This window comes from Mesoplodon densirostris, chromosome X (genome assembly GCF_025265405.1).
Source record: "Mesoplodon densirostris isolate mMesDen1 chromosome X, mMesDen1 primary haplotype, whole genome shotgun sequence".
Taxonomy (NCBI): domain Eukaryota; kingdom Metazoa; phylum Chordata; class Mammalia; order Artiodactyla; family Ziphiidae; genus Mesoplodon; species Mesoplodon densirostris.
Window position 1 is genome coordinate 22867884 of NC_082681.1, and position 23155 is coordinate 22891038.

The 23155-nt window shown below is 40.3% G+C and overlaps 1 protein-coding gene across 14 annotated transcripts in view; it reads left to right on the forward strand.

Annotated features, from left to right (window-relative positions):
• The first annotated feature begins 4897 nt into the window (after nt 1-4897).
• The window catches only part of ENOX2 (ecto-NOX disulfide-thiol exchanger 2), a 284304-nt gene continuing 266046 nt past the window's right edge, over nt 4898-23155 (forward strand). For 6 of the 14 annotated variants that reach the window (XM_060087029.1, XM_060087042.1, XM_060087043.1 and 3 more), the window contains exons 1-2: nt 4898-5071; nt 6396-6455. Coding sequence is in view for 6 of the 14 variants with exons in the window: in XM_060087032.1 (XP_059943015.1) it covers nt 12061-12079 (19 nt within the window). In the remaining 8 variants the exon portion in view is untranslated. Of the gene's footprint in view, nt 5072-6395; nt 6456-11687; nt 11794-11901; nt 12080-23155 lie in introns of those variants that run through there. The other 8 variants (XM_060087030.1, XM_060087038.1, XM_060087028.1 and 5 more) reach the window with 5 other exon arrangements.

The window sequence follows — 23155 nt, forward strand, 5'->3', positions numbered from 1 at the left end:
GGTTGCCAGGGGCTGGGAAGAGGAGGAAATGGGGAGTTATTGCTCAGTGAGTATAAAGTTTTAGTTTTACAAGATGAATAAGTTCTAGACTTACAGCATAGTGCCTATCATTAAAAATACAATACTGTGCACTTTAAAATATGTTAAGAGGATAGATTTCATGTTAAATGTTCTTACCACACACACACACACACACACACACAGAAAATCCACAAAAGAACAGAAGGAAATTTTTGGAGGTGATGTATATGTTCAGTGCCTTGATTATGGTGATAGTGTCATGGGTATATGCATATGTCCAAACTCACCAAAATGTATATATTAAATATGTGGAATTTTTTGTATATCAATTATGTATAAATAAAGCTTTTTCAAAAGAAGTAGAAGGAACATTGGTCATGACTTCTGTCCCTTTAATCAGGAAAATAAATTTTTCCATAAGTCAAAGCATATTTCTTTTTGTGCCTCATTGATGAAAAAGCACCTGAGAAAAGTAGTGTTAGTTTCTTGTGTGTGTGTGTGTGTGTGTTAGCTTTTAGAGTCTATATTTTGAGGAAGGTAAGGAAAAGGGGTACTTTAAAGGTTTTGGGTTAACCAATCAACAGAACTTGCCACAGCAAGAGCTCAATAAAATTAATATCATTATTAAAGAACTTATCTAAGAATGTTTGACAAATTAATCTCCTAACACACAATCCAGCTACTAATAATGATAAGCTTCTTTCAAGTGTCTAAATAAACAAAAATAAGTGTATTGTGTATGGAACAATACTGGAATTATATAAACCAGAATGTTAATAGAAAATCAAAAGCTTAATCAGATAGCACCAACACCAGCACTCACTGAACAGAAACTCTACACAAAGTCAAAATGGGACAACTACCAGCAGAATCAACTGTGACACAGGCCAAGATGAAATGTTAACACAGGTCGCTGACTGAACCAGGCTCTGGATACAGAATGAGGTACAACACTGGCCACTGTGACTTAGCTCCACAGACCATTCCAATATGGGCAAAGACAGAACCCTGACACTGGCTAAAGGGAAACCACAGCTTGGAAGTACTTTGGGCAAATATGCATCCCAAATTCTGTTCATATTCATAGTTAAAATCCTGGCCACAAACTATACTCTAACATTGTCCATAGATGAAATGCTAACTTTGGTCTGAGACAAAACTAGGGCATATGATAGGTAATATCCTAACATGGCAACAAACTGAATGTTAAACTTAGACACTGACTGTGCATTAACAATGGCCACAGACTGAGCCCTAACACTGGACAAAAAATAAACTCTAACCATGAACAATAATTGAAACTTTACCTGATGAAAGACTGAACATAAATCCTGTTCAAATTCTTATTTAGCCTTTCCCCAGGCAACACAATCAGCATGAACTGTAAACCCCGACAGAGCTATGATATTGGCCTTTACTGATTCCCAAACCTAGAAATGAAAGTGATTCCAACACTGACCAAAAACTAAAGTCAAACCTTGAGCTGAGCCCTAACCCTGGATGTGGTCTAAGGCTGGCCCACAGACTGAGCCCCAACACTGATCTTAGAATACGTCCTCTCTTATATAAACTAAATCCTAATACTGGCTAAAATTTGAACCCAAATCTTGTACACTGACTTCACAATGAGTATAACCCAGGCTACACTGGACTAAAGGCAGCTTCAGAATGAGCTTTCACGCTGGTCAGAAATATGCTCTGATCTTTGTCACAGAGAGAACCATGGCTATAACACTGAGGCCTAACACTGATAACAGGCTGGCCCTAAACTTGGTTCCATAGTCCTCTAACCATGGATCCACACTGACTTGTAAAGATAGCAACAGATCGACTAAGCCTTCATCTAAGTCAAAGACTGAAGCCAAACACATTCCACATTATAAACCTGAACTCTGCCCATGACTTCAGCTGTACACTGGCTCTTCAGCCTTAACCTTGGCCTACCAATTGATCTATAAATCCAGCCAGACTGATTTATCCTGGGTCTCTATTTCCCAAATTCATCTTATACTCAAGCATTTTTTCCTGGATGTATTTTCAAGCATACTTTCTACCACTAATACATCAAGCGTCTCACCTTTGTATGTGTAAATACACATACACACACATTCCAATAAGCCTTGTATAAATATTAAGTGTCACTGCTATGTATTTTTTTCTTTTTCTTTTTTTTTTTCTTTTGGCCACACTGCACGGCTTGTGGGATCTTATTTCCCCAACCAGGGATCGAACCTGGGGTCCCAGCAGCAAAAGCACAGAAGCGTGGAGTCCTAACTACTGGACTGCCAGGGGATTCCACTGCTATGTATTTTAATTATTAATTATTTATTGATAGTTTCCCCCATTAGAATATAAGCTCCAAAGGAAAGGGATATGGTCTGGGCTTTGTTTTTTTTTTTTTTTTTCCAACTCCTCTATTCCCAACATCTAGAATTGTGCCTGGAATGTTGTAGGTACTCAACAAATATTTGTTGAATGGATGAATGAGTAGTTCCTTGTTACTCTTCTGTCCTCTTATTTGACCTCTCTGCACAATATTCCAGTGATTCTACTTTGTTTTCTGTTGCTTCATCTATCAGGCCATTCCTTCTCAGCTTCCTTTGAAGGCATGTTTTCCTCTACCTACTACTTGAATATGGTTATTTTCTAGGGTTCCATACTGAATCTTTGTCCTTCTAAAATTTACTATTCTAAACACTCTCTACATGAAATTTAGTTCATATTTACTTATTTAATTACTATTTATTATTGATGTCTCCCAAATGTTTAGTTCTAACCCAGACCTCTCTCCTGTGATTCAGACCTACATTTCCTTACAGCCTATGAGGCATCTCCACACAAATGTTACACAGATTCCTCAAGTTTTTAAATGTCCCAAACTGAATCCCTCCTATCCCTCACAAAACTTGCTACTCTTTCTGGGTTCCCCATCTCAGTGAATGGTACTACCATTCACTCTTCCACATCAGAACTTGGGAGTCACAATGGACGCCTTCCTTTCCCTCCCTTTTCATACCCAAATTGTCATCAAATCCAACTGATCATACCATTTCCTTGCTTAAAATCCTTTGATGGTTCTTTACTGCTTTCAGGTTATATTTTGAACTCATTGGAATGGGCCCCTATTCCTGCCCCATCTAGTTCCTGCAGTATGGAAGTTTTTTGTTTATTTGTTTCCTGCACTCTCTCACATCCTTATTTCTCTGTATGGAATATGATTAACCTCCCTGCCCCAAAGATGACAAATATCTTACTGGTTCTCCAAGGTTCATCATTCAAGCATTTCTTTCTCCAGAAGTGGAATGAGTTCTTCCTCTTCTATGGTCCTACAGAACCCTGTATAGAACTTTTTAGAACACTTTGCACATTGTATAGTCTATCTCCCTTCTTAGATTGTGAGCTGCTTCAGAGGAAGGACTATTTTCCAATTCTGTAGCAATTGTGATTAGTCCAGGGCCTTGCACAAAGCAGTTGGCTGAATAAATTATTGTATCTATTAAATCATCTTCTTCCTTCATGTCACTTTTTAAAATTTTAGGCAATTACCTTAGCAAAATGCAATTCCTCTTTCTTTCCCTTCATTCCACTTGGAGGTCAAAAAGTTGTCCTTAACAGTAAAACTGTAGTAACCCAATTGTAACGATCCATTCAGCTATAAGGATTCATCTCTAACAAAGAAAAGAAAAGTCAAAAGTCAGGAGTGAAATTAGCCCTAATAAACAACCATTTTCTTCAACTTTTTAATCACTTGAAAGTGTTTAGGTGTCCCACATATTCCTTTATCCACATCTTTAAACATACGTTTTACTAAAAAGATAGTTTCTTAAAGAAATATACAGTTATTTCTTATTATTCAAGTTGTATATCTGTCCTAAACTGCTACATTACACCAATGATCGTGGCCACTGTTCATAGCATGGCTTCATTATAGGTTAAACAGGTTTCTTCTGGCTGGCTTCAATCACATTTCTATGCCTACTGTGACACCATTTCAAAGTAAAAAATATGATTCCCAATTAGAAACAAAGTATACATTTTCCAGAAACTTTAAAGTGATTCTAATGCACATGGTTCACACAGAACACACTTTGACAATTTTAAAGATCCAGTCAATATTCTAAGCTTATCAGAGCATAAATAACACTTTTTAAAAGCTACTGAATCAAAACTCAATGAGAATTTCAAATTACGATATACGATATAAAGTGTTTGCCCCCCAGGGCTTCCCTGGTGGCGCAGTGGTCGAGAGTCCACCTGCCGATGCAGGGGACACGGGTTCGTGCCCCGGTCCGGGAAGATCCCACATGCCGCGGGGCGGCTGGGCCCGTGAGCCATGGCCGCTGAGCCTGTGCGTCCGGAGCCTGTGCTCCGCAACGGGAGAGGCCACAACAGTGAGGGGCCCGTGTACCGCAATAAATAAATAAATAAATAAAGATAAAGTGTTTGCCCCCCAAGAGCAAGTAGCTTAACCAACAGTAAAATCAATCTAGAACCTTCATCTGTCCCCACAAGCACAACCTCATACCCCAAGAAGGGAGATTCTCTAAGACAGCACACTCCAAACTACAACATCCAGAATACCCTCCTCGAGCCGAAACTGGGGACAATAGGAAATGCGGGAGCGGGCTGGCGGGGAAGGAATTGTGGGTATATAAAAAGAAGTGTCTTGACTCCATCTCCCACAATCCCATGTCTTCACTTGAGTCTCTCCGCCAATGTCAATATTGGATTCCACCCTCCTCCCTCCCCCCACCAGGAAGAACAACCTCCAGAGACTTCAAACTACATTTCCCATCAGGGTGAGGGCACAGGCCTCCGGCTTCCTTGGTGACCAGTAGCCAATAGAGACGCAGCTGCGCCCGTGGGGTGCGTGAGAGTCTAGCCTGGGCCTGGGCGTCGGGCCTAAGCCGGCAGCGCCAGGAGGGGAGTTCAGAAGAGTGTCGCCCGCAATGGGGCGCCGCGAGGGCGTCGCCCGCCCGGAAGCTCCCGCGCCGACCCGATTTTCCGCGGTTCTATAAGGAGTTGAGCTTCGGTAGCCGGGGAGCTGGAGGTCAGAGAGACAGAAAGCCTGAGCGGCTGAGGCTGGGGACTGTGGGACTGAGGGGGGCTTAGGGAGGAGGGTGCTTCCAGGGCCGCGGGCCTCAGCCCTGACTCCGCCCAGCTCCGCCTCCGCGGGGGAGGGGGTGTCGGGCCCGCGAGTCGGGGTGGGCTTCTGAGCTCAGCGCGCCCGTTTCCCTGGAGACTCGGGAGCGTGCCCTCTTTTCTCTTTTCCCTCAAATCTGCCCGCTGTCTTTTTCCTCCACAACGGCATCACGTATCCCCCACCCCGGCCTTGTGCCTCCTCAGACATCTGAAGTTAGGATTCTCCCCAGGGTCTTCTCTGGGCAGCGTCTGGACTCTCCTTACTGCTTGCAGGAGTTGGGCGATCTCTTTTTCCTCATTCTTTCAATTTGCACTTAGGTTTGGGCACACACTTTCCCAATGCACGCACACCCCTTTTCCTCAGGGGCCATGGAAATTCCTTGCCACGCCCCGGGCGTGACTTTTTGTCAACTTTTCACTTTCCGCCCCTTTGATGGTGAGATCCGGATCGTCGCCATCTCTATTGGCCCCTCCAGCCGCTTGCCCCTTCCCTGACCAGGTCTTTGGAGCGGAAAGGGTTTCCCCTCAATTTCCAGAAAAGATGGGGAGCAGAAGAGGGAAGGAATCTCGCTTTTGAGAAATACGTGTTTAAGGTTCAGTGCAGTGTTCTGATAAAAATAAAAGGCAAGTTAGACCTATAGTAAAACCCGAGCGCTCTAGGGCTTTCCAGCAAGCATTGATGTTGACAAATATTTAAGGGGCACACCAACTACGGAATAAAGTAGACTGCGCAAAACGAGACTGTATTATTTTATTATTACAAACACGTGCGAAAACTACTTAGGAGTTAGTGGAAGGGGATACCGATGAGGTTGGGGGGGTTGGTCTATGGAAAGTCCAGCCTAACCCTGGAAGTGCTGACGGCTTGAAACTCTCATCTACCTTCCAGATCAATCCTGGTCGGCTTTGGGGAGAAGATGAATTTTAATTTGGGTTTCAAAAGAGTAAAGTGGACTTGAAATGGGCAAAGAGGAGGGAGAAACTGCCTCCTCATACTGGGGTTGGAACTGGAGAAGGGTAGATAGAAGAGGGAGCACTTGTATAACAGGTGGGCTTCCCTGACTGGAGTAAAACGTGTCAGCAGGGATAGATTGGGGAAGAAATAGTGTTGAAAAGCTTGGGATCATAGTAATAGGACACTTTAAAGCATCCACATAGTTTGGATATTATTCTGTATCATAAAATTAAGAACAAAAAATTAAGATTGGGTGATTTTTGTTTTTTCATCCTAGGGGAACCTGATTTGAGATCAATTCTTGGAGAACACAAAGAAGTGTGGTGGTATGTTCCAGGTGTGAGTTTAATTTAAACCCAAGAAGAGCTTTGTCTTATAGACTGTTTTGTTTGTGGCTATTCTTAGCTACACTCTATAGTTGTTACTTTTAAAGCCTAGTGATATAAATTGATTTTCTTAAGAAATGCATTTGCTGTCCTTGTGCATCCTATTACCTGAATTGTAGTCATTTCATTGGGCAACAATAATGATTGCTATTTATTGAGCCCATAAATGTTTTGGCGCTATCATAAGCACTTTGTCGCATTATCTTAAGAGTCTTATGAAGCAGGTACTAGTCTTCCCTTTTTTCTGGAAGAGGGAACTAAAACGTCAAGAAGTTAAACAACCTACCTAAAGTCACATAGATTGTAAGGAGAGTTGAGTTGGGATTTGGATGTACAGATTTCTGACTCCAGAGCCCATGCTCTGTCCACCGTGGTTTGCTGGTCCTGCTGTTCACTTTTGTTCTTAACTTTCCATTTGTGGTAAGGAGAGATTATTGTGAGATATATTTGACCATCTTGGCAAAAACACAAATGATTTGCTTTTAGTTTCTGTGTCAGTATGTGTCTGCTGTAAAGTAGCTGCCAAAAGCAAATTAGCTTAACTGTTATTGCAGCCGTAGCAAATTGTGTCCGCCAAAACTGTAGTCAGTATTACTATCTTTGAATTAGATGATTCTCTTTATAAAAACATGTCATGCCTCTAAGCTATTTGGACCTTGACAGTACTTTAGGTTTTATTTTATCTTAGACTTTAAGTGACCTTCTGGGGCACTCGGTCTCTTCCATGACCCTTGCCCCACATGAAGTGTTGGGGATGCAACAGAGCACGAGGTGTGAGCTTTCTCTAGGTCTAGTTGGAGAGATAGATGCCCATCAGTCTGAGATAATGTAGTATGTAGTATAACAGGGACAGGTTCAAAGTGCTATGGGAGGATGAAGGAAGGAGCGACTAAATGTAAGGGAGAGTCAGGAAGAAGGCTTCTGTAAGGAGGTGACATGACAGATAGGTCTTGAAGGATAATGAGTATGCCAGGCAGAGAAGAGTGGAGGGGAGGCATTTAAGATAGAGGGAGCAGTCTGTGAAAGACATGGGATTTTTACAAGAGCAAGGCATGTCCATTCAATGTTGAGGAATTCAGCATGGTTGGGGTGCAGATTGTTTGGGGAAATGAAGGTGTAATTGCAGAAGAGGTCAGGGCTGATTTGTGAAGAACTTTGAACACAATGATAAGAAGTTTGGATGTGCTCACATAGGCCAGTGTTTTTCAAAATGTATAGGGCATCTACCTTAGTAGTTATGCTGTATTCCCACAAACGTTTAAAATTTTATAAATTATATATTCTAATGTAGCTTATAAAAAATAAAACTGAATTACATCATCAAATCTAAGGTCACTTAGGAAAAGGTTTAGTGAAAATAGAAAGTAACCGGTTTTAAGTTGATTTAAAGAGGAATATTAAGTAAATAATAGTACACATGGTGTGTGAATATGGGAAAATCAGCAAGTAATACTCAAATGATTGAAACTTGGAAAATACTGGTTGTTGGCAACAAAAAAAACATTAAAATGTTTTATATGAGGAGTGCCATGATCAGATTTTCACTTTAGGATGCACTGGAAGGGGATGATACCAGTTAGGAGGCTGGTACTCTGCTCCAGAGAGAGTTGGTGAGGACCCGAGGGAGCAACATATGAGAGGAGGGAACAGAGTCGAGAGACATTTAGGGGGTAGAATTTGTAGGACTTGGTAGACTTTTTTTCTTAACATCTTTATAGGAGTATAATTGCTTTGCAATGTTGTGTTATTTTCTGCTTTATAACAAAGTGAATCAGTTATACATATACATATATCCCCGTATCTCCTCCCTCTTGCGTCTCCCTCCCTCCCACCCTCCCTATCCCACCCCTCTAGGTGGTCACAAAGCACCCAGCTGATCTGTCTGTGCTATGCGGCTGCTTCCCACTAGCTATCTATTTTACATTTGGTAGTGTATATATGTCCATGCCACTCTCCCACTTTGTCCCAGCTTACCCTTCTCCCTCCCCATGTCCTCAAGTCCATTCTCTTATGTCTGCGTCTTTGGACTTGGTAGACTTGAATATTATTATTTTATTAGTGTCATCTGAACTATTTTAAAAGCCTATATGCCACTTGACTGTTATCCTTTATATGCTAAAATGAGCATATTATTGCCTAAATCAGGCTATGTACATATATCCATTAAGGTAACAGTGGAGGCTGTTGTCACGAATGGGTTTAGATTACACAGGAGCATCCTCACTGCCTTACTGAGTGTCCTTGAGAGCAGTGGCACAGATACACAAGGGGTATGAGTATGATCTGTGATCTTTAGCCATCTGAGAAACTCCTTCAAGACTCAGCTCAAATATCAACACCTCTGTGAAGCCTTTGCTACACCTCCCCCTCCCTCTACCACACACACACATGCATGCACACAGGAAGCAATAGTAGGCTCCTGGCTCCCACAGGACCCTGTACTTACCTCTGTTCTAGACTGTACCACACTACAGTGTGTTGGTCTGTGGATGTGTCTGGCTCTCCCCTAGACTGTGAGCTCCTTCAGAGCAGGGACCAGATCTCATTTATCTCCATACCCAAAGCATCCAGAATAGTACTTGGTACATGGTAGACAACTAATAAATAGTGACTGGATGAAAAGAATGGATCAACATATTCACATGAATGTAACTCTGGACCTTGGTACCACAGAGAGCCAAACACTAAAAAAAGATTAGCCATTTGCTACATTTGCTACTTTTGCAGAATAAAGCAGTAAATTAAAGTGACCTGGGTGTATAACTTCACTAGAGTTTTTTTTCTTTTTTTTTTTCATTTTCTCCCACTCTCCTGTGGTTGCCTTTCTCTTTTGTTCCTCATCATTTATCCACCCAGCCTCCTGTTCCTTAGGCCTGCCCATTTCTTTGCTCCTCTTGACAGAGTTCACATTGCTTCTGCCCCTATATTCTGCCAAGGATCCATTGCCCCTCTCCACCCACCAAATCCAGTTGACACCATCCTTGAAATCACTCTGAAATGGGTCTTTTCCTATTTATAGACACTGCTAGTGGGACTGTAATTTGATACAGCCCTTCTGGAAAGGATTTGTCAATATGTATCAAAAATCTTAAAATCGAACATAGCTTTCAACCTTCCACTTCAACTTCTAGGGCTCTATGCTGAGAAAATAAATGTGAAGTTTCCAAAAATTTAGCTCCCAGGATGTCTAGCCTAGAATCTGTTTATAATAGCAAAAGAAAAAAGGAAAGAAAAAGAAAAAAATTAACATTTTATTGATAAATGTCTAATACTAGAGGTTTGAATTAAATCATTTATGGTATATGTATGGATTACTAAGTAACCGTATAAATTGATATTACCAAAGAATATTTAATGATGTGGAAAGTTGTTTGTGATATATTAAGAGAAAATTCAGGTTATAAAGCTGACAGATCTCAGTTTGCATACACACATATCACACATGCACAGCCCCCCTCATCTGTGTGCACATACATAGGAAAAGTCCCATAATGGTAAACACACAAAAAATGTTAATAGAGTTTTCCTATAAATAGAAGGATTACATACGAGTTCTCTTTTTAGCCTTTTCCATATTTTTTGCTAATCCTCTATAATGACATTTTTGTACATTTTTAAAAAGTTATTTGAGGGGCTTCCCTGGTGGCGCAGTGGTTGAGAGTCCGCCTGCCGATGCAGGGGATACGGGTTCGTGCCCCGGTCTGGGAAGATCCCACATGCCGCGGAGCGGCTGGGCCCGTGAGCCATGGCCGCTGGGCCTGTGCGTCCGGAGCCTGTGCTCCGCAATGGGGGAGGCCACAACAGTGAGAGGCCCGCGTACAGCAAAAAAAAACAAAAAAAAAACAAAAAAAACAAAAAAAAAAACAAACAAACAAACAAAAAAGTTATTTGAAAATGCTTTCCCCATGTCCACCCCTATTGCCATCGCCTTAGTTTGGGGCACACTGCCCCCTCCTACCCCGCAACACACATATGACTTGTACCCAGGATTACTACTGCCTCCAGCCTGCCTCTCTTCCAATCCTTTCTCCACCAATGCTGACAGAATGAATGATGTTTCTAAATCACAAGTCTAAAGCTATCCAGCTCTATATAAAATAGTTCAGAGGCAGCCTATTGTCCTCAAGATAAAATCCAAATTTCTTAGACTGCTTTATAAAACCTTTGACAATCAGCTCTCTGCTTTTCTTTCCAGTGTCACTTTTTCCTCCCACAATTTACTTTTTTCTTGGAGTCTTAGGCCAGTGCCTGGCACATAATAGGTGTTTAGCTAATGCTAACCAAATATCGGTGTGGATTGTATGGGTTAACTGTTGTGTGCCAGGCAATCCACCAGGGTTTCATTTCATCCTCAGAGTAAAAATGTTAAATACACACAATAGTTATCCCTATTTTACAGATGAGGAAAATTAATTAAATAAAAATGGGAAGAAAAGTAATCATAATAAAGAACATTTTTTAAAGAAAAAAATCAAACCCCCCTGCTATAACACAGCTTTCATTTTCCTGAGGTCCCCTGCCAGTCTTTGTCAGTGTGCATATAGACTTTGTTCATTCCCTTGGGCAAGTTATATGTGACCACAGCATAACAAATCAGTCCAGACCGACATGATCTCACCACGTCACAGTTCACGTTGTGTTAATATACAGACATCTTTCCTTTGTGTATATAACACTTCATGCAGGAGAGACAGAAGAGCTCCAATTTCTCTGTTTTTCTTTCTGTTTTGAAATTCTATGTCTTTTGGGATGGGAATGTCAGCAGAGAGCTACGGGAAACTGTGATAGAATTGAATGTACAAGAAACAATGTGTCTCATGGGAGCCAGTGTCATTGGTTAATTTATTTTTTTAAATGTCGTGTAGATGTATTTTCCAGCAATCTGTCCCCAGGGAAGACCTTGGTTGAATTCAACTGTTAATCCTATTTACAGAATGCAGCCCATGCGTGCACTGTATTCTTGCATTGTTAAGTGATCTTAGACATATGTAGTGGATTACCATGATGACGCACAATCAGGTGAATATGAGATATGTGATTTTCTCTACAAAAACGTATTGATGTTCATATTGTCATTCAGGATCCTGCTGTGTGGTCTTTCCTTCATTTTCCTTACAGATAAAACCCATTGTGCAAAAATGGATGCTCTTCAAAGGATAGAAGTCCTAAGCATGAATTGTCAGAATAAAATTATAACACCTTGTAAGGAATTCTCACTGTTAAATACTCCAGGAAAAAGAATGCATAGTTCTGTTCCATGATCAAATAAGTTGAACATAGAAATTACAGGTAGAGTTTCAGTTCATCTGATGAATTATTGTGGGATTACTATGTGCAAAGCACTCTGCTAGGCACTGCAGTAGATACTTATAAATACCCCTTTTTTATGCGTTCCAGACAGACAGACAGACAGACCGAGATATCTAGTGTATGTACAAGAATGAGTGTGAAAGAGCAAATGAAAGAAAGAAGATTTCAACAAGCAGGTCCATCATATAAATGAAAATTTACTCCACTGAAAATTGGGATACCTGCCAGTAGGATACATAGGCAAAAATGAGCTACCAGATACCTGGTAAGCAAATAATCTACTTCTCTGTTTACAAACAGTTTGAGGGAAGGAACAGTGACTTTCTGTACGTCCAGCCCTGCACAAACCTGCTGGTGATGTTGTGAGAGTTATGACTATGTCAGCTTTTCCAGGGTTTCTGTCTCTGCTGTGGAGATTTGGCAGACACCTCAGACAAATTTTATGTCTCTTAAATCTTCCTCAAGCTAGGCTTGGCTTTTAGATTTATATGTACAAAAAAAGCAAAGTGTTTACCAGTTGGACATTTTTGAAGATCAAAACAGACTCCGATTTAAAAAAAAATTCAGCATACACCTCAGTTTAGTCTCAGAGAGGGCTAATTGCTTTTGCTGTTTGTTTAAAACAGCTGAAATGTTTACTTTCTAGAAGTGGCGACTGCTCATATGTCTAAAGATTTATTTGCCAGGCCTAAGTGTTGCTTCCTCTTTTTCTTGCCTGCAAAGTGTAAAGTTTTGCTAAAGTCTTCATTGTTCTTTTTTGCCTTTACTGATACATAGTTATAAAAGAGTGTAGGATGAGAGGTGCTGTGAAAGATATTGGAAATCTTGGAGAAAAATAAAAGATGGTTTTTATTAGCTCCTCCCTGCCCCCTTTTTTGGCTCTCAGTTTTTCAATGGTCCCTTAAGCACAATAATGATAGGTGAGAATAGGAACTGGAGAGCTTTCCGTGACTACTCGTTAACAAGGCTTGTCCAAATGTATCTGCAGGCAGAATACAAATACAAGTCTGGCTGTAATTCAGAAGCGTTGAAACACCTTGTAGAGAATGTTACATAAACAACATTGCTTCAGTGGTGAAAGGTGAATGATAACTTGGGGGAAATCCGCAGTAAGGGCCCTTCTCATCCACTCCAGCTGCACTTCTTTTTAGCCAGCAACAACTGCCAGTAAGAGCTTCCTGGGGTAGAAACTGTCCCACAGTAAGGCCCCATAATATGTCCTCCTACCATTTCTTCTTCAGTCAAGTCCTCAAACACACTTCATTAGCATTACTTTGGTCACATAATATTCTAATTTTCACCTTTCAAGAGATGCTCAGTTTGAATTCAAGGAGCACTTGATATTCAAGCTCATTTATTCAATACACATTTAAGAACATATACAGGACCAGACCTTATGCCAAGTGCTAGGAATACAGTGATGAATTAGAAGTAGTCCCTGCCTGCCCTTAAGGAGCTCACAGTCAAGTTGGAAGATAGACAACCAAACCAATAATTATATTACAATGGCAAAGGTGCTCAGAGAAAGAGCTATGTTATAAGGTGCCCTGGGAACATGATGGAGGAAATTATTGCTAGGGGTGGGCTACTTACAGACGGGAGTCTAACTATGCTGAATCACAAAGGATGAGTGGGCATTGCCTGGAATCTCGGTGGACAAAGAGGTGGTGGGAAAGAATTCCAGAAAGAGGGAACACAAACACACGTGAAACAGTTACATATAAAAATGGATAGTTCAGAAAACGGTGAGATACTGTGTATGAACCACTGGGAGTATAGAAGAGGGGACAGGATAAGGATCTGGAAAGGTATCTTGTGGAAGGAAGTCTGCTTGTTAAGGAGCTTGGCCTTTATCCTGTAGGCGGGGATGAGCCAGCACAAGGTTTAAACCGGGAGTAACATGATTGGATTGGAGGATGGGCTTTATGGGGAGAAAACTGGAGACAGAAAAAGTCCACCTTTTGATTTGGTAGTCTGAGAGGCCTTCCCTCATCACTTGCCGCTATTCAGGAATGCCATCTCCACTAAGTTTTTGTTCAACATACAAAGATCACTTTGAATAATTGTTTCCTTCTACACACAGGACATAGCTTCCTGCACTCCTTCACATGTTGGTTAGCTGAATATTCATTTTTTCCAACTCAAATCAGTGATCCCAGTAGTAATTAGGGTTTGATTATCATGAAGGAAATCAGAGTTTCAAAGCATAGCTGCTAGTTTGAAAAACTGTATGAGGCTTATTTATTGCTTACTGAGTCAGTGGGGCTGAGGTGAGTGATGGTCAGCTCCCTTGGGGACTGAGGGAGGGAAAGGGACAGAGGCTGAAGAGATGGCTGTTTAAATAATGGTCAGCATCCAGAATGTTGGAACCCCCTAATGGCCACATCCAGACAAGGGAAATAGATACAAGGGCCAGAAGTACATGAATATAAAACAAATGCATGTTGAAGGTAACTGTGCCCAAATTGTTCTATGTAGCCAATCGGTTTTGGAGAGTATTCTTTCTCTGACTCAGATACTATAAATGGCTTCCCATTATCCATAGGATGAAGTCCAAACTCTTTAGCCTGGCGTTCAATACTTTCCGCAGTCTGGCTCCAACCTACCTTTCCAATCTTCATACTTCTGTCTTACAGAACTTATCTGGCCAGCCAGTTACCCTTTCAGACACTGCTTTGGCATTCCCTCATCTACACTGTGAGCCCTCTCAGGGCAGTGACTGTGTTTTTAACCTCTTTGAATCTGCCACAGTGCCTAGCACAGTGTCTTGCATACAGTAGGCACCCAAGTATATGTACGGGTTGATTATTGTCCCCCACCCCATTCTTTCCAATTTCTCTACTACTATGGACCTAATATCCTCTCTACTAAAAATGGCAACTGAGACACTAGGTGAAAGGGGTCAGTTTTCAATAAACTAACTTTTAACTTTTTATTTTGAAATAATTGTAAATATAGAAAAGTTAAAAGAATCATATAAGGACTCTCATATACCATTCACTCAGATTCGCCAATTTTTAACATTTTGCCCTATTTGATTTATGCTTCTCCATATAAATATGGTTATTTTGTTCTGAAACATTTGAAGTTGAAAAGCTGTACCCCTTACCTACCCCTCTCCTTTTTCCCTCGACCTTTTATGATGAAAAAAATTAAATATACAGAAAAGTTGAAAGAATTGTACAGTGAACACCCATATACCTATCATTTAGAGTCTATAGTTAACACTTTATTTGCTTTATCACCTATCCATCCATCTATCCATCTTTTTCTGCATTTCAAATCAAGTTGCCGGCAACTGTATAATTCTTTCTAAATTCTTCAGTATGCGTATCATTAACTAGATGAACAAACTATTTTGTGCTCTGAAATCAACCACATCATCTAATTATACTTGCATTTACTGTGTTGCCAAAACTCTGGTCTACCTGTGGATCTTAGATCTGTTTGGCCATGGGACACGTCTCTTTGATTAACTTTTGGATGTCCCTCCACTTCACCGAGTGCAGTGCCAGACACACATTCCATAAACACCACTTGATGCTGATGAGCAGAGACAGAGCTAGAGCCAGGGGGAGAATCACAATAAAACTAGAATAAACTGAGGGAGGAGAGGAGTATATGCGAAGAGGGCCATGAGTGAATGAAATAGAAGCTGGAACTTGAAGAATGGGGGAAAGATGGGGGCCTTAGACCACCTGGTACTTCCAGCAGTACTTCTATCTGCCACTTTCCAACCCTCTCTTTAGAAGGATAGATTCCAGGAAACTAGGGACAATTGCTGCTCAGCAGAGCACATGACAAGTCTCCTTGCTACTACTTAGGCACCACCAATTAGTATAATCATGTTGCTTCATGAATATGCTAATCTACTGCAAGATGCAGCTTAGTTTTAGAGGGTATGGATGGGCCACTGAAAACCTCTTTCAAACTAAACCTGTGCTACAGGCCAAAGAGCACTTCAGTTAAATGAATCCTAGTTTCCTTTCTCTTTATAACCTTTTCTTTCTTGCTCTGTTGCTTATGAATACAAGTATAGCTCTAACATGCATTTGTTGAATAAGTATTTTGTGCCAAGCACTGTGCTAGTTGCTATCACATCATTAACACTTTCCAACAACCCAATGAGTAAGTACTACTTCTTTCTCCATTTGCCAGGTAAGAAAACTTGAGACTCAGCATGGTTAAGTACCTTGTCCATAAGCCAGAATTCAAGAAACTCAGATCTGTCTGACTCCAGAGCCCAGTGGTCTTAACCACATTGTTGGATGAAAATTTTTAGAAAGTCGTCTATCTAGCATAAATGCAAGGAGATTTACTTTCACTGTATTAACTCAGCAAGTGATTATTCACTAAGCAAGTGCAATTGAATCACTGAATTAAGAAGGAATTCAGTCATTCAGACTTTAATCATTAGAATGTTGGTATAGTAATGGATTCAAATTGCTTGAGTTCATATCCCAGATCTATCACTTACCAGTAGGGTGACTGCAAGCATGTCACTTAACATAAGTAAGCCTCAGTTTCCTTGCCTATAAAATTAGGATGATAACACCTACCATATAGCTGTGTTGTGAGGACTAATTTAAAAAATAATATAAAGTATCATGCCATGTTTGGCATGCAGTAGGTGCTCAGCATAATTTAGATCACTTTCTTCCTCCTTCCTTTTTGGGACCAGACCACTCACCTGTAGCTTTCATTTGAGGAAAACAAACTGCTCCTGAAACATTTTTTGAAGAGAAACATTCTGAAAAGGAATATTAGCCTGACTATTCCCAAGGCACATTTGCCCAATGAGCAAAGACAGTTACCCAACTCTTATGTGAAGCATATTTCAAAAAAGCTAGAAACATGAACCCTTAGGAGAATTGGGGTAGTACATCTCTCTGCTTCTGAAGATTAGGGCCAAATTGTGACATTCTCTATTTTGTCACTATTCTAAATTTCACAGTTGGCATAGAGTATTAGACCTGGGATATTGGTAATCCCAGCCCAGTCATTTCAAAGCAAGCAAGCCGAGTCTAAAGGAGTATAAATGACTTGACCAAGGTCAAACACTGAAAAAAATAGGAGAATTCAGTTTTCCCAACTCCTTACTTATTGCCATTCTGTGGTTCATTGTGGGCTGTCAGTCAGGTGAAACCAAGTCTTGATGTGTGCTCTTTGAACTGATTGGACTCTCAGGGTTTGGTACAAGTTTGATTGATTCAGAAAACATGAAGCTTTGGTCCAGTTCAAGTCGATTCACTAGTTGTTGTTGCTTTCAAACTATTAACAATTCTGTTTTGTTTGGGGTTTAGAAAATTAGTGTTGTTTCTCTCAGTTTAGGTCCATGGTTTGGTTCAAGTTCATGGTTATTTGAAATCTTCCACTGGGATTTTTGTTTTTGCAAAAATACTCAGAATCCAAGGAGGTTAACAACAGGAATTCATTTGAAAAGATCCGTCAGGCTTGGTGACAGCTGCTGAGAAGTTCAGGTGGATTAGGGAACCACTAGTGCTTACATTCTGGAGATTGAAATGATGGAAACATTGCAGTGGTTTTTGGTGTATATGTTTGTGTGTTTGCTTTTATCAGGATTCTCTGATGCTTTAATTTCCATTCTTGCTAATCTGGGTTGAAAGTGATGCTTTCCACTCCACTTTACTGCCTTTTGGTACATGCTGTCAGTCATGTTCTGGATATGATCCTCGTCTTTTGACGGTGGGGAAAGAAGCTAACAAAAAATCGTCTTTCCGGGCCTCCCTGGTGGCGCAAGTGGTTGAGAGTCCGCCTGCCGATGCAGGGGATACGGGTTCGTGCCCCGGTCTGGGAGGATCCCATATGCCGCGGAGCGGCTGGGCCCGTGAGCCATGGCCGCTGAGCCTGCGCGTCCGGAGCCTGCGCGTCCGGAGCCTGTGCTCCGCAACGGGGGAGGCCACAACAGTGAGAGGCCCGCATACCGCAAAAAAAAAAAAAAAAAAAAAAAAAAAAAAAAAAAAATCGTCTTTCCTGTCCTTTTCCCTTTACTTTGAATGGCCTTTCTGAGGAACTTGGGGAATATGAATTTCAGCTTAAATGTGTGGAGGAGTTCAGTTGCAATGCCCAAAGGCAGAACAGCCTGATTCTGAAATACAGCCTTTGTTCCTTTCTTACCAGTATGTTTTTAGAAGTCTCAGGCCATTTTCCTTTGCCAAACCTGAAATTGGGCTGACACCTTTATTAGTGGCCAGCCATACCACCGGTGAGGCTGTGGTGGAGGGTTGCAGTGATGAGGCCCCTAGAGAACTGTGTCCCACCTGCCTGGCTTTCCACATGCCAAAGGAAAGTGAGTTCTGGTGCTAGGTCTATCAGTGCTTTTTCAAGCTCTTGACTGTTTGCCTAAGCAGTTGGAAGGCTAGGATTGTAGCTGTGGTAGTAAATGGGCCATTCCCAGTACCTCACAAGGCAAGCACTTTCTAGGAGGTGAGGTTTTGGATGATTCCAGCAAGTGTTTTTCTGCTTAGAAAAAAAAAAAAAAAGCTCTCACTTCAGATTCTTTCACTCTCCTTCCCTCCCCTCTCTTCTCCTCTACTCCTTTCCCCACCCTTTCCTCCTCTTCCCCTTTTAATGGCTCACTTGCTATTAGCTACCTCACCTAACTCTTTGTGATTCATATTATCCATTTTACCCATTGATTTAATATAGATTTTGGATACATATTTTACTGGAATTTTCAGTATTGGCAATGACATTCAAGGGGGCAATTAGAAAAAAAGTTTTCTTTCTTCTCACAGGAAGTGGTCTGGGCACTTGTTTGAGGACACGGATGGCATTGGAGGGGGCCAAGGGGAGCTGATATCTGATATTTCTGCTACAGCTCCCACCTTTCTTTTGGCTGCTTCAGATTTGGCCCATGTGGACAGACACATACTTGGGAAACCACCATACAGATGAAGATCAGGACATGTGGGATTTGGCTGAACCAAAGGTCCCCAAACATTGTCTGGATCATTTAGTGCCCCAGGTGTGGCCACCCCAGGACTTCATGTGCTAAAACTGTGTGCCAGCTGAAACCAGCTGGCCACTGTATATATTGTATCAAGGCAGCTTGGAGCCTCATAAAGCATGACTTTGGATTTTTACCTTGTGGATTTAGATTTAGATAATCAACCTGAAACTTTTTCTACACACTGGGCAGTGAGGATATACCAGGTTAATAGAAAGATTTAACAAAAGGAGATGCTCATTGTCCAGTAGCTTGCATTCCAGATGGGACATAATACTAGACCTTACAGAAAAATTGACTGACTTTTTGGAAAGGAAAGAAGGAGTTACAGGACTTTTGTCTCTCTAATAAACTTTTGATGTATTATATATCAGATTTAATTTTTTTTCTTCTCAAAAGATTTTCCTCCTGTGGAATTTTAAGAGGAAACAGTACTTCCTTCTAATTTTAAAATTGGAAGAATTGGATAATGTTTCATGAAATTATATTGGTCCTTTCTTCTTATTTTCCTTATATGATACAGGTGCCTCAATTCAGTCATTTAGGCAAGATTTGTCTCAGGGTATAATAATAATAATAATCCCATACAATTTTATCGCTCTTTACAATTTACAAGTGTTTTTATATCTATTATCTCATTAGCTCTTCACAGCAATCCTATGACGCAGTCAGAATGGGTACAGTTATGTACAATTTATAAAATAAGGGAACTTATGCTCCAAGAAGTTAAGTGACTTGTCCAGGGTAACACAGCTAGAAAGTTGTAGAACTGGAACCTGAACCCAGGTTTCCTGATACCCAGCCTCAGTACTCCTCCAATTGTGTCATGTTTCCTTCCTAAGAGACTATCACCTTTTTGTTCCTACTCATGATTCATTTTGAAGTCTAAAAAAGTGTGCTTCAGTTTAGCAGATGAGTAAAACTAAAGCACTTACAGGTAAAGTGCCTTCTTAAAGGTCACCTAGCTTCTCACCTTGACTTTAACGGAACTATTTTTAGGTATACGTAGATTGTTTTTCAGTGTTAAATATATGCACAAAAGTTGTGTGATCCGTTGATTACAGGTATGAAAGCTGCACCTGGGGAATGGGACTAGGGATGAAAAGTTGGCTTAAAATAATTAGCTTCTTGCCTTTTTGTTAAGAGATGTCATGTTCAATATAATTTAATTTCTTTATACTTCCTTTGCTTCCAGACTTTTAAATATAATTCTTTAGGGAAAATTAGCAAATATTCATTCTGGATGTTGATTTCTCAGGAACAAGGGTAGCTGGAGGAAAAAGAAAGCAGAGGGGTGACTTTCCATGCACTATAAGAGTGGGCAAGCATTATTTTGTTTGGGGCTGTGAGCTAAGATTTCTTCTAAGGCATGCAAATCGTAAAGTTCTGATTTGTCAACTGCATGTTGTTTCTTTAGGCACTGATGTATGAAATCCCAAACGAATTCTCCGATGAACATACTGCTAATTGCTTCTCCACCTGCTCTCCAACCTCCTCCACCCCACCCCCTCCACTCCCAATTCAGCCTGTAAGTGTCCGTCATTGGAGATGGATGGTGACACATGCAGTAATAGCAATTCATAAAAGCCAGTTCCAGCCCTTGTCTTCAAGGCTCCTGGATTTTCCACTGCCTGCTTTTGTGTAAGTGAAGTGGATGGAAGTGCTCCTGGCATCAGAATCCACCTCCCTATGCTCCGTTGCTAGAGCTCAGTTGTCGGCTGGAGCTGAGCTAAACAGAAGCATCATCGGAGCTGAGCTGAATTGTATCTGTTTTTTGTTTTTTTTTCCTCAGTGTGGGGGTGGGTTAAGGGTAGTGTGTAGTGGGGGTTTGGGGTGCTTTGGCTTTTCTTTTTGTGGAGAGAAGAGGTTAGGGGAGAATAACTCACAGTAGGATACAACGTGAAACAGTTCCCTGAAGAGTGTCACGATGTTCCTAGTACAATATTCAGGTATAGTATGTTTTATTTTATCTGAAATTTTCCTTTTGTTTCAAAGTGCATTCCTCTCTTATTTTGCCTCCAGTTCAACTGTACTGAAGGACAAATAAGGTTCTAATGAGCTAAACAAAATAGCTGCATAAAATATGCCTGCCCCTAGCTATAATGTTTGTGGCAGATTGCTATGTAAAATCTGGGTTCTCTGTTAAATTGGTAGTCCCGATCCCTTAATTGTGCATGCTTCTCTGCTGTATTCTTGTATTGAATTTCTCAAGTCTTATGTCTGCAACTGGTAGTATGTGATATAGCCTAGAGTGTTCACACAGAAGACAGTGCTTTGGAAGGAAAAAAGCAATTTTTAAAACACTTAGTATGTTGTGTTCCTCTTGAGTTTATTAACTCCTGTGTTTGTTAATTGGTTGTCTAGATTTGAGATATACAGTTAAGAGTAAGTAAATTTCAAATAGGAAGCATTCCAGAACACATTTGCTTGGTAAATTTATTTTTATTTCATTATTTAACTCATATTGATGAACATTATATATTATTGTTGTTGTTTGTTCTCCTGGTAGAAAAAAAGTGCTGAAAACAGCAAGGCTAAACATGCCAGCTCCAAACCATCTGTATTGTAAAATATCGTTGGACCGGAAGTGTTCCTTAAGTATTCTCTTAAGCTTTCAGAAACAATATTGGTCCATAATAATGAAGTACTTGGAGACTGATCAGGTGTTGGTGAATGTTGTTTGAAAGGCTTCTTATACAGCAGTTTGATAGAAAGGATCTTTCCAAATTAAAAAAAAAAAACCTTTAAAAAGTTTCACTTTCTCGCTGTACAGAACAGAAGCTTAGTTTCTACAACCACATGTTTTGATAAGTTTGAGTATCATTTATTGTCAAGGACTTACACCTCCATTCTTGTTTTATTGTCCTTAAAATATTGTGCTCCTGTGCTTAAGAGCTAAAAGATCATGTTCTGTTTTGATACGTGGTTTGACAGTTGATTTCGCTCCTCATTAATTGGACAGCATGCAGATGATGTGGAGAAGTGAGTGAGTGAGAATATTTCAAGGTTACTCTGAAGAGCATACAGTGAACCTTAGTGCCTGGACCAACAGCTGCTGAATTGAATTGTCTGCAATTAAAGCAACAGCAGGTTTGTGTAGTCTCCCTGCAGCCCGTTTATTTGAATTTATAGCTTCAGTTTCTTCTTTGGGTAGCGGTTGGTTTGTTTCACTAAGTGTTGGAGAGTTGTGCTTGTTGGATGTTTTCTCTATACTCTAATTCATGCTTGACTCCAGAAGAGCCATCTCTGTACATTTTTAATATGCAAAGTTGTTGAGGTTTTTCTCTTTGGATTAAAACCAGAGAATATCTCGTTTTCTCCACTGTAAAACTAAATAGATATACTTTCATGGAAAATATTGCTTTATTCAATAAGTAGGGGTTTCTCATGGGCCTGTGTTACTGGTTTAAATTTCTGGCAGTGAAAAATGCGGAAAATGTTATGCTACTGGAATTACTATATCTGGAAAGAACTTCTCTATGCTAGTAAAAGTGTTTATGTTAAAAAAAATAGTGACATTATCTCCTTGCCATCTCTCAATTCCAGGGTGACCTAATGAATAATGTCAAAGCTAACTAGGTGGCTTTTATGACTGAATTGTATTTGTATCCTAATAGTAAATACATGCTTAATTCCGTCATGGTTTTAGTCTATTAAAAAACAACTTAAAATTACAGTATAGTTGTTGGTAATTGACTCATAGTGGATATGATATAAAACATTTACACAGTGGTTTAACATATACTTGATCAATCTTTTCTCATAACCACCCTGTGTGAAGTCAGTGGCGTTATGATCTCCATTTCAGAGGTAAGAAAACTGAGACTTAGAGAATAAGTAACTGGCCTGAGGTCTCACATCTAACAAGAGGCAGAGCCCAGACTCATAGGTTAATTGATCTGATTCAAGAATCTGTGCTTTTTCTCACCCTTATACCAGGCTGCCTCTCAGTTGATGGATCCAGGGTAAATTTGACTTAAGCTACTAGTCAAGAAGACTAAGTTCAGTCATTTACTTAAAAAAAAAAAAAATGTGTTGATAGAACTGTAGAGATTTCTTCTGAGCTATTTTTAACACAACATTTGTTTTAATATGTGAGTGCTTTCCAGATTAAGTTTATAGATTATGTGGAGAAACATTAGTGTTTTGATTAATTTATACATCAATATGAATGAAGGTAGAGCCTTGTAAAGTTATTGGGAAGTAAAATGTCCGACTGAAAAGGTTAGTGTGGAATATTTTCCTTCTAAAACAAGCTAGTTCGTTTTTAATATTCTGCTCAACATATACGATGGTTTTGGTAAAAGTTATGTGTATACTTTAAAATATACTGGCCAAATATGAAGGGCTATGTTTTAAAATTTGAGTATT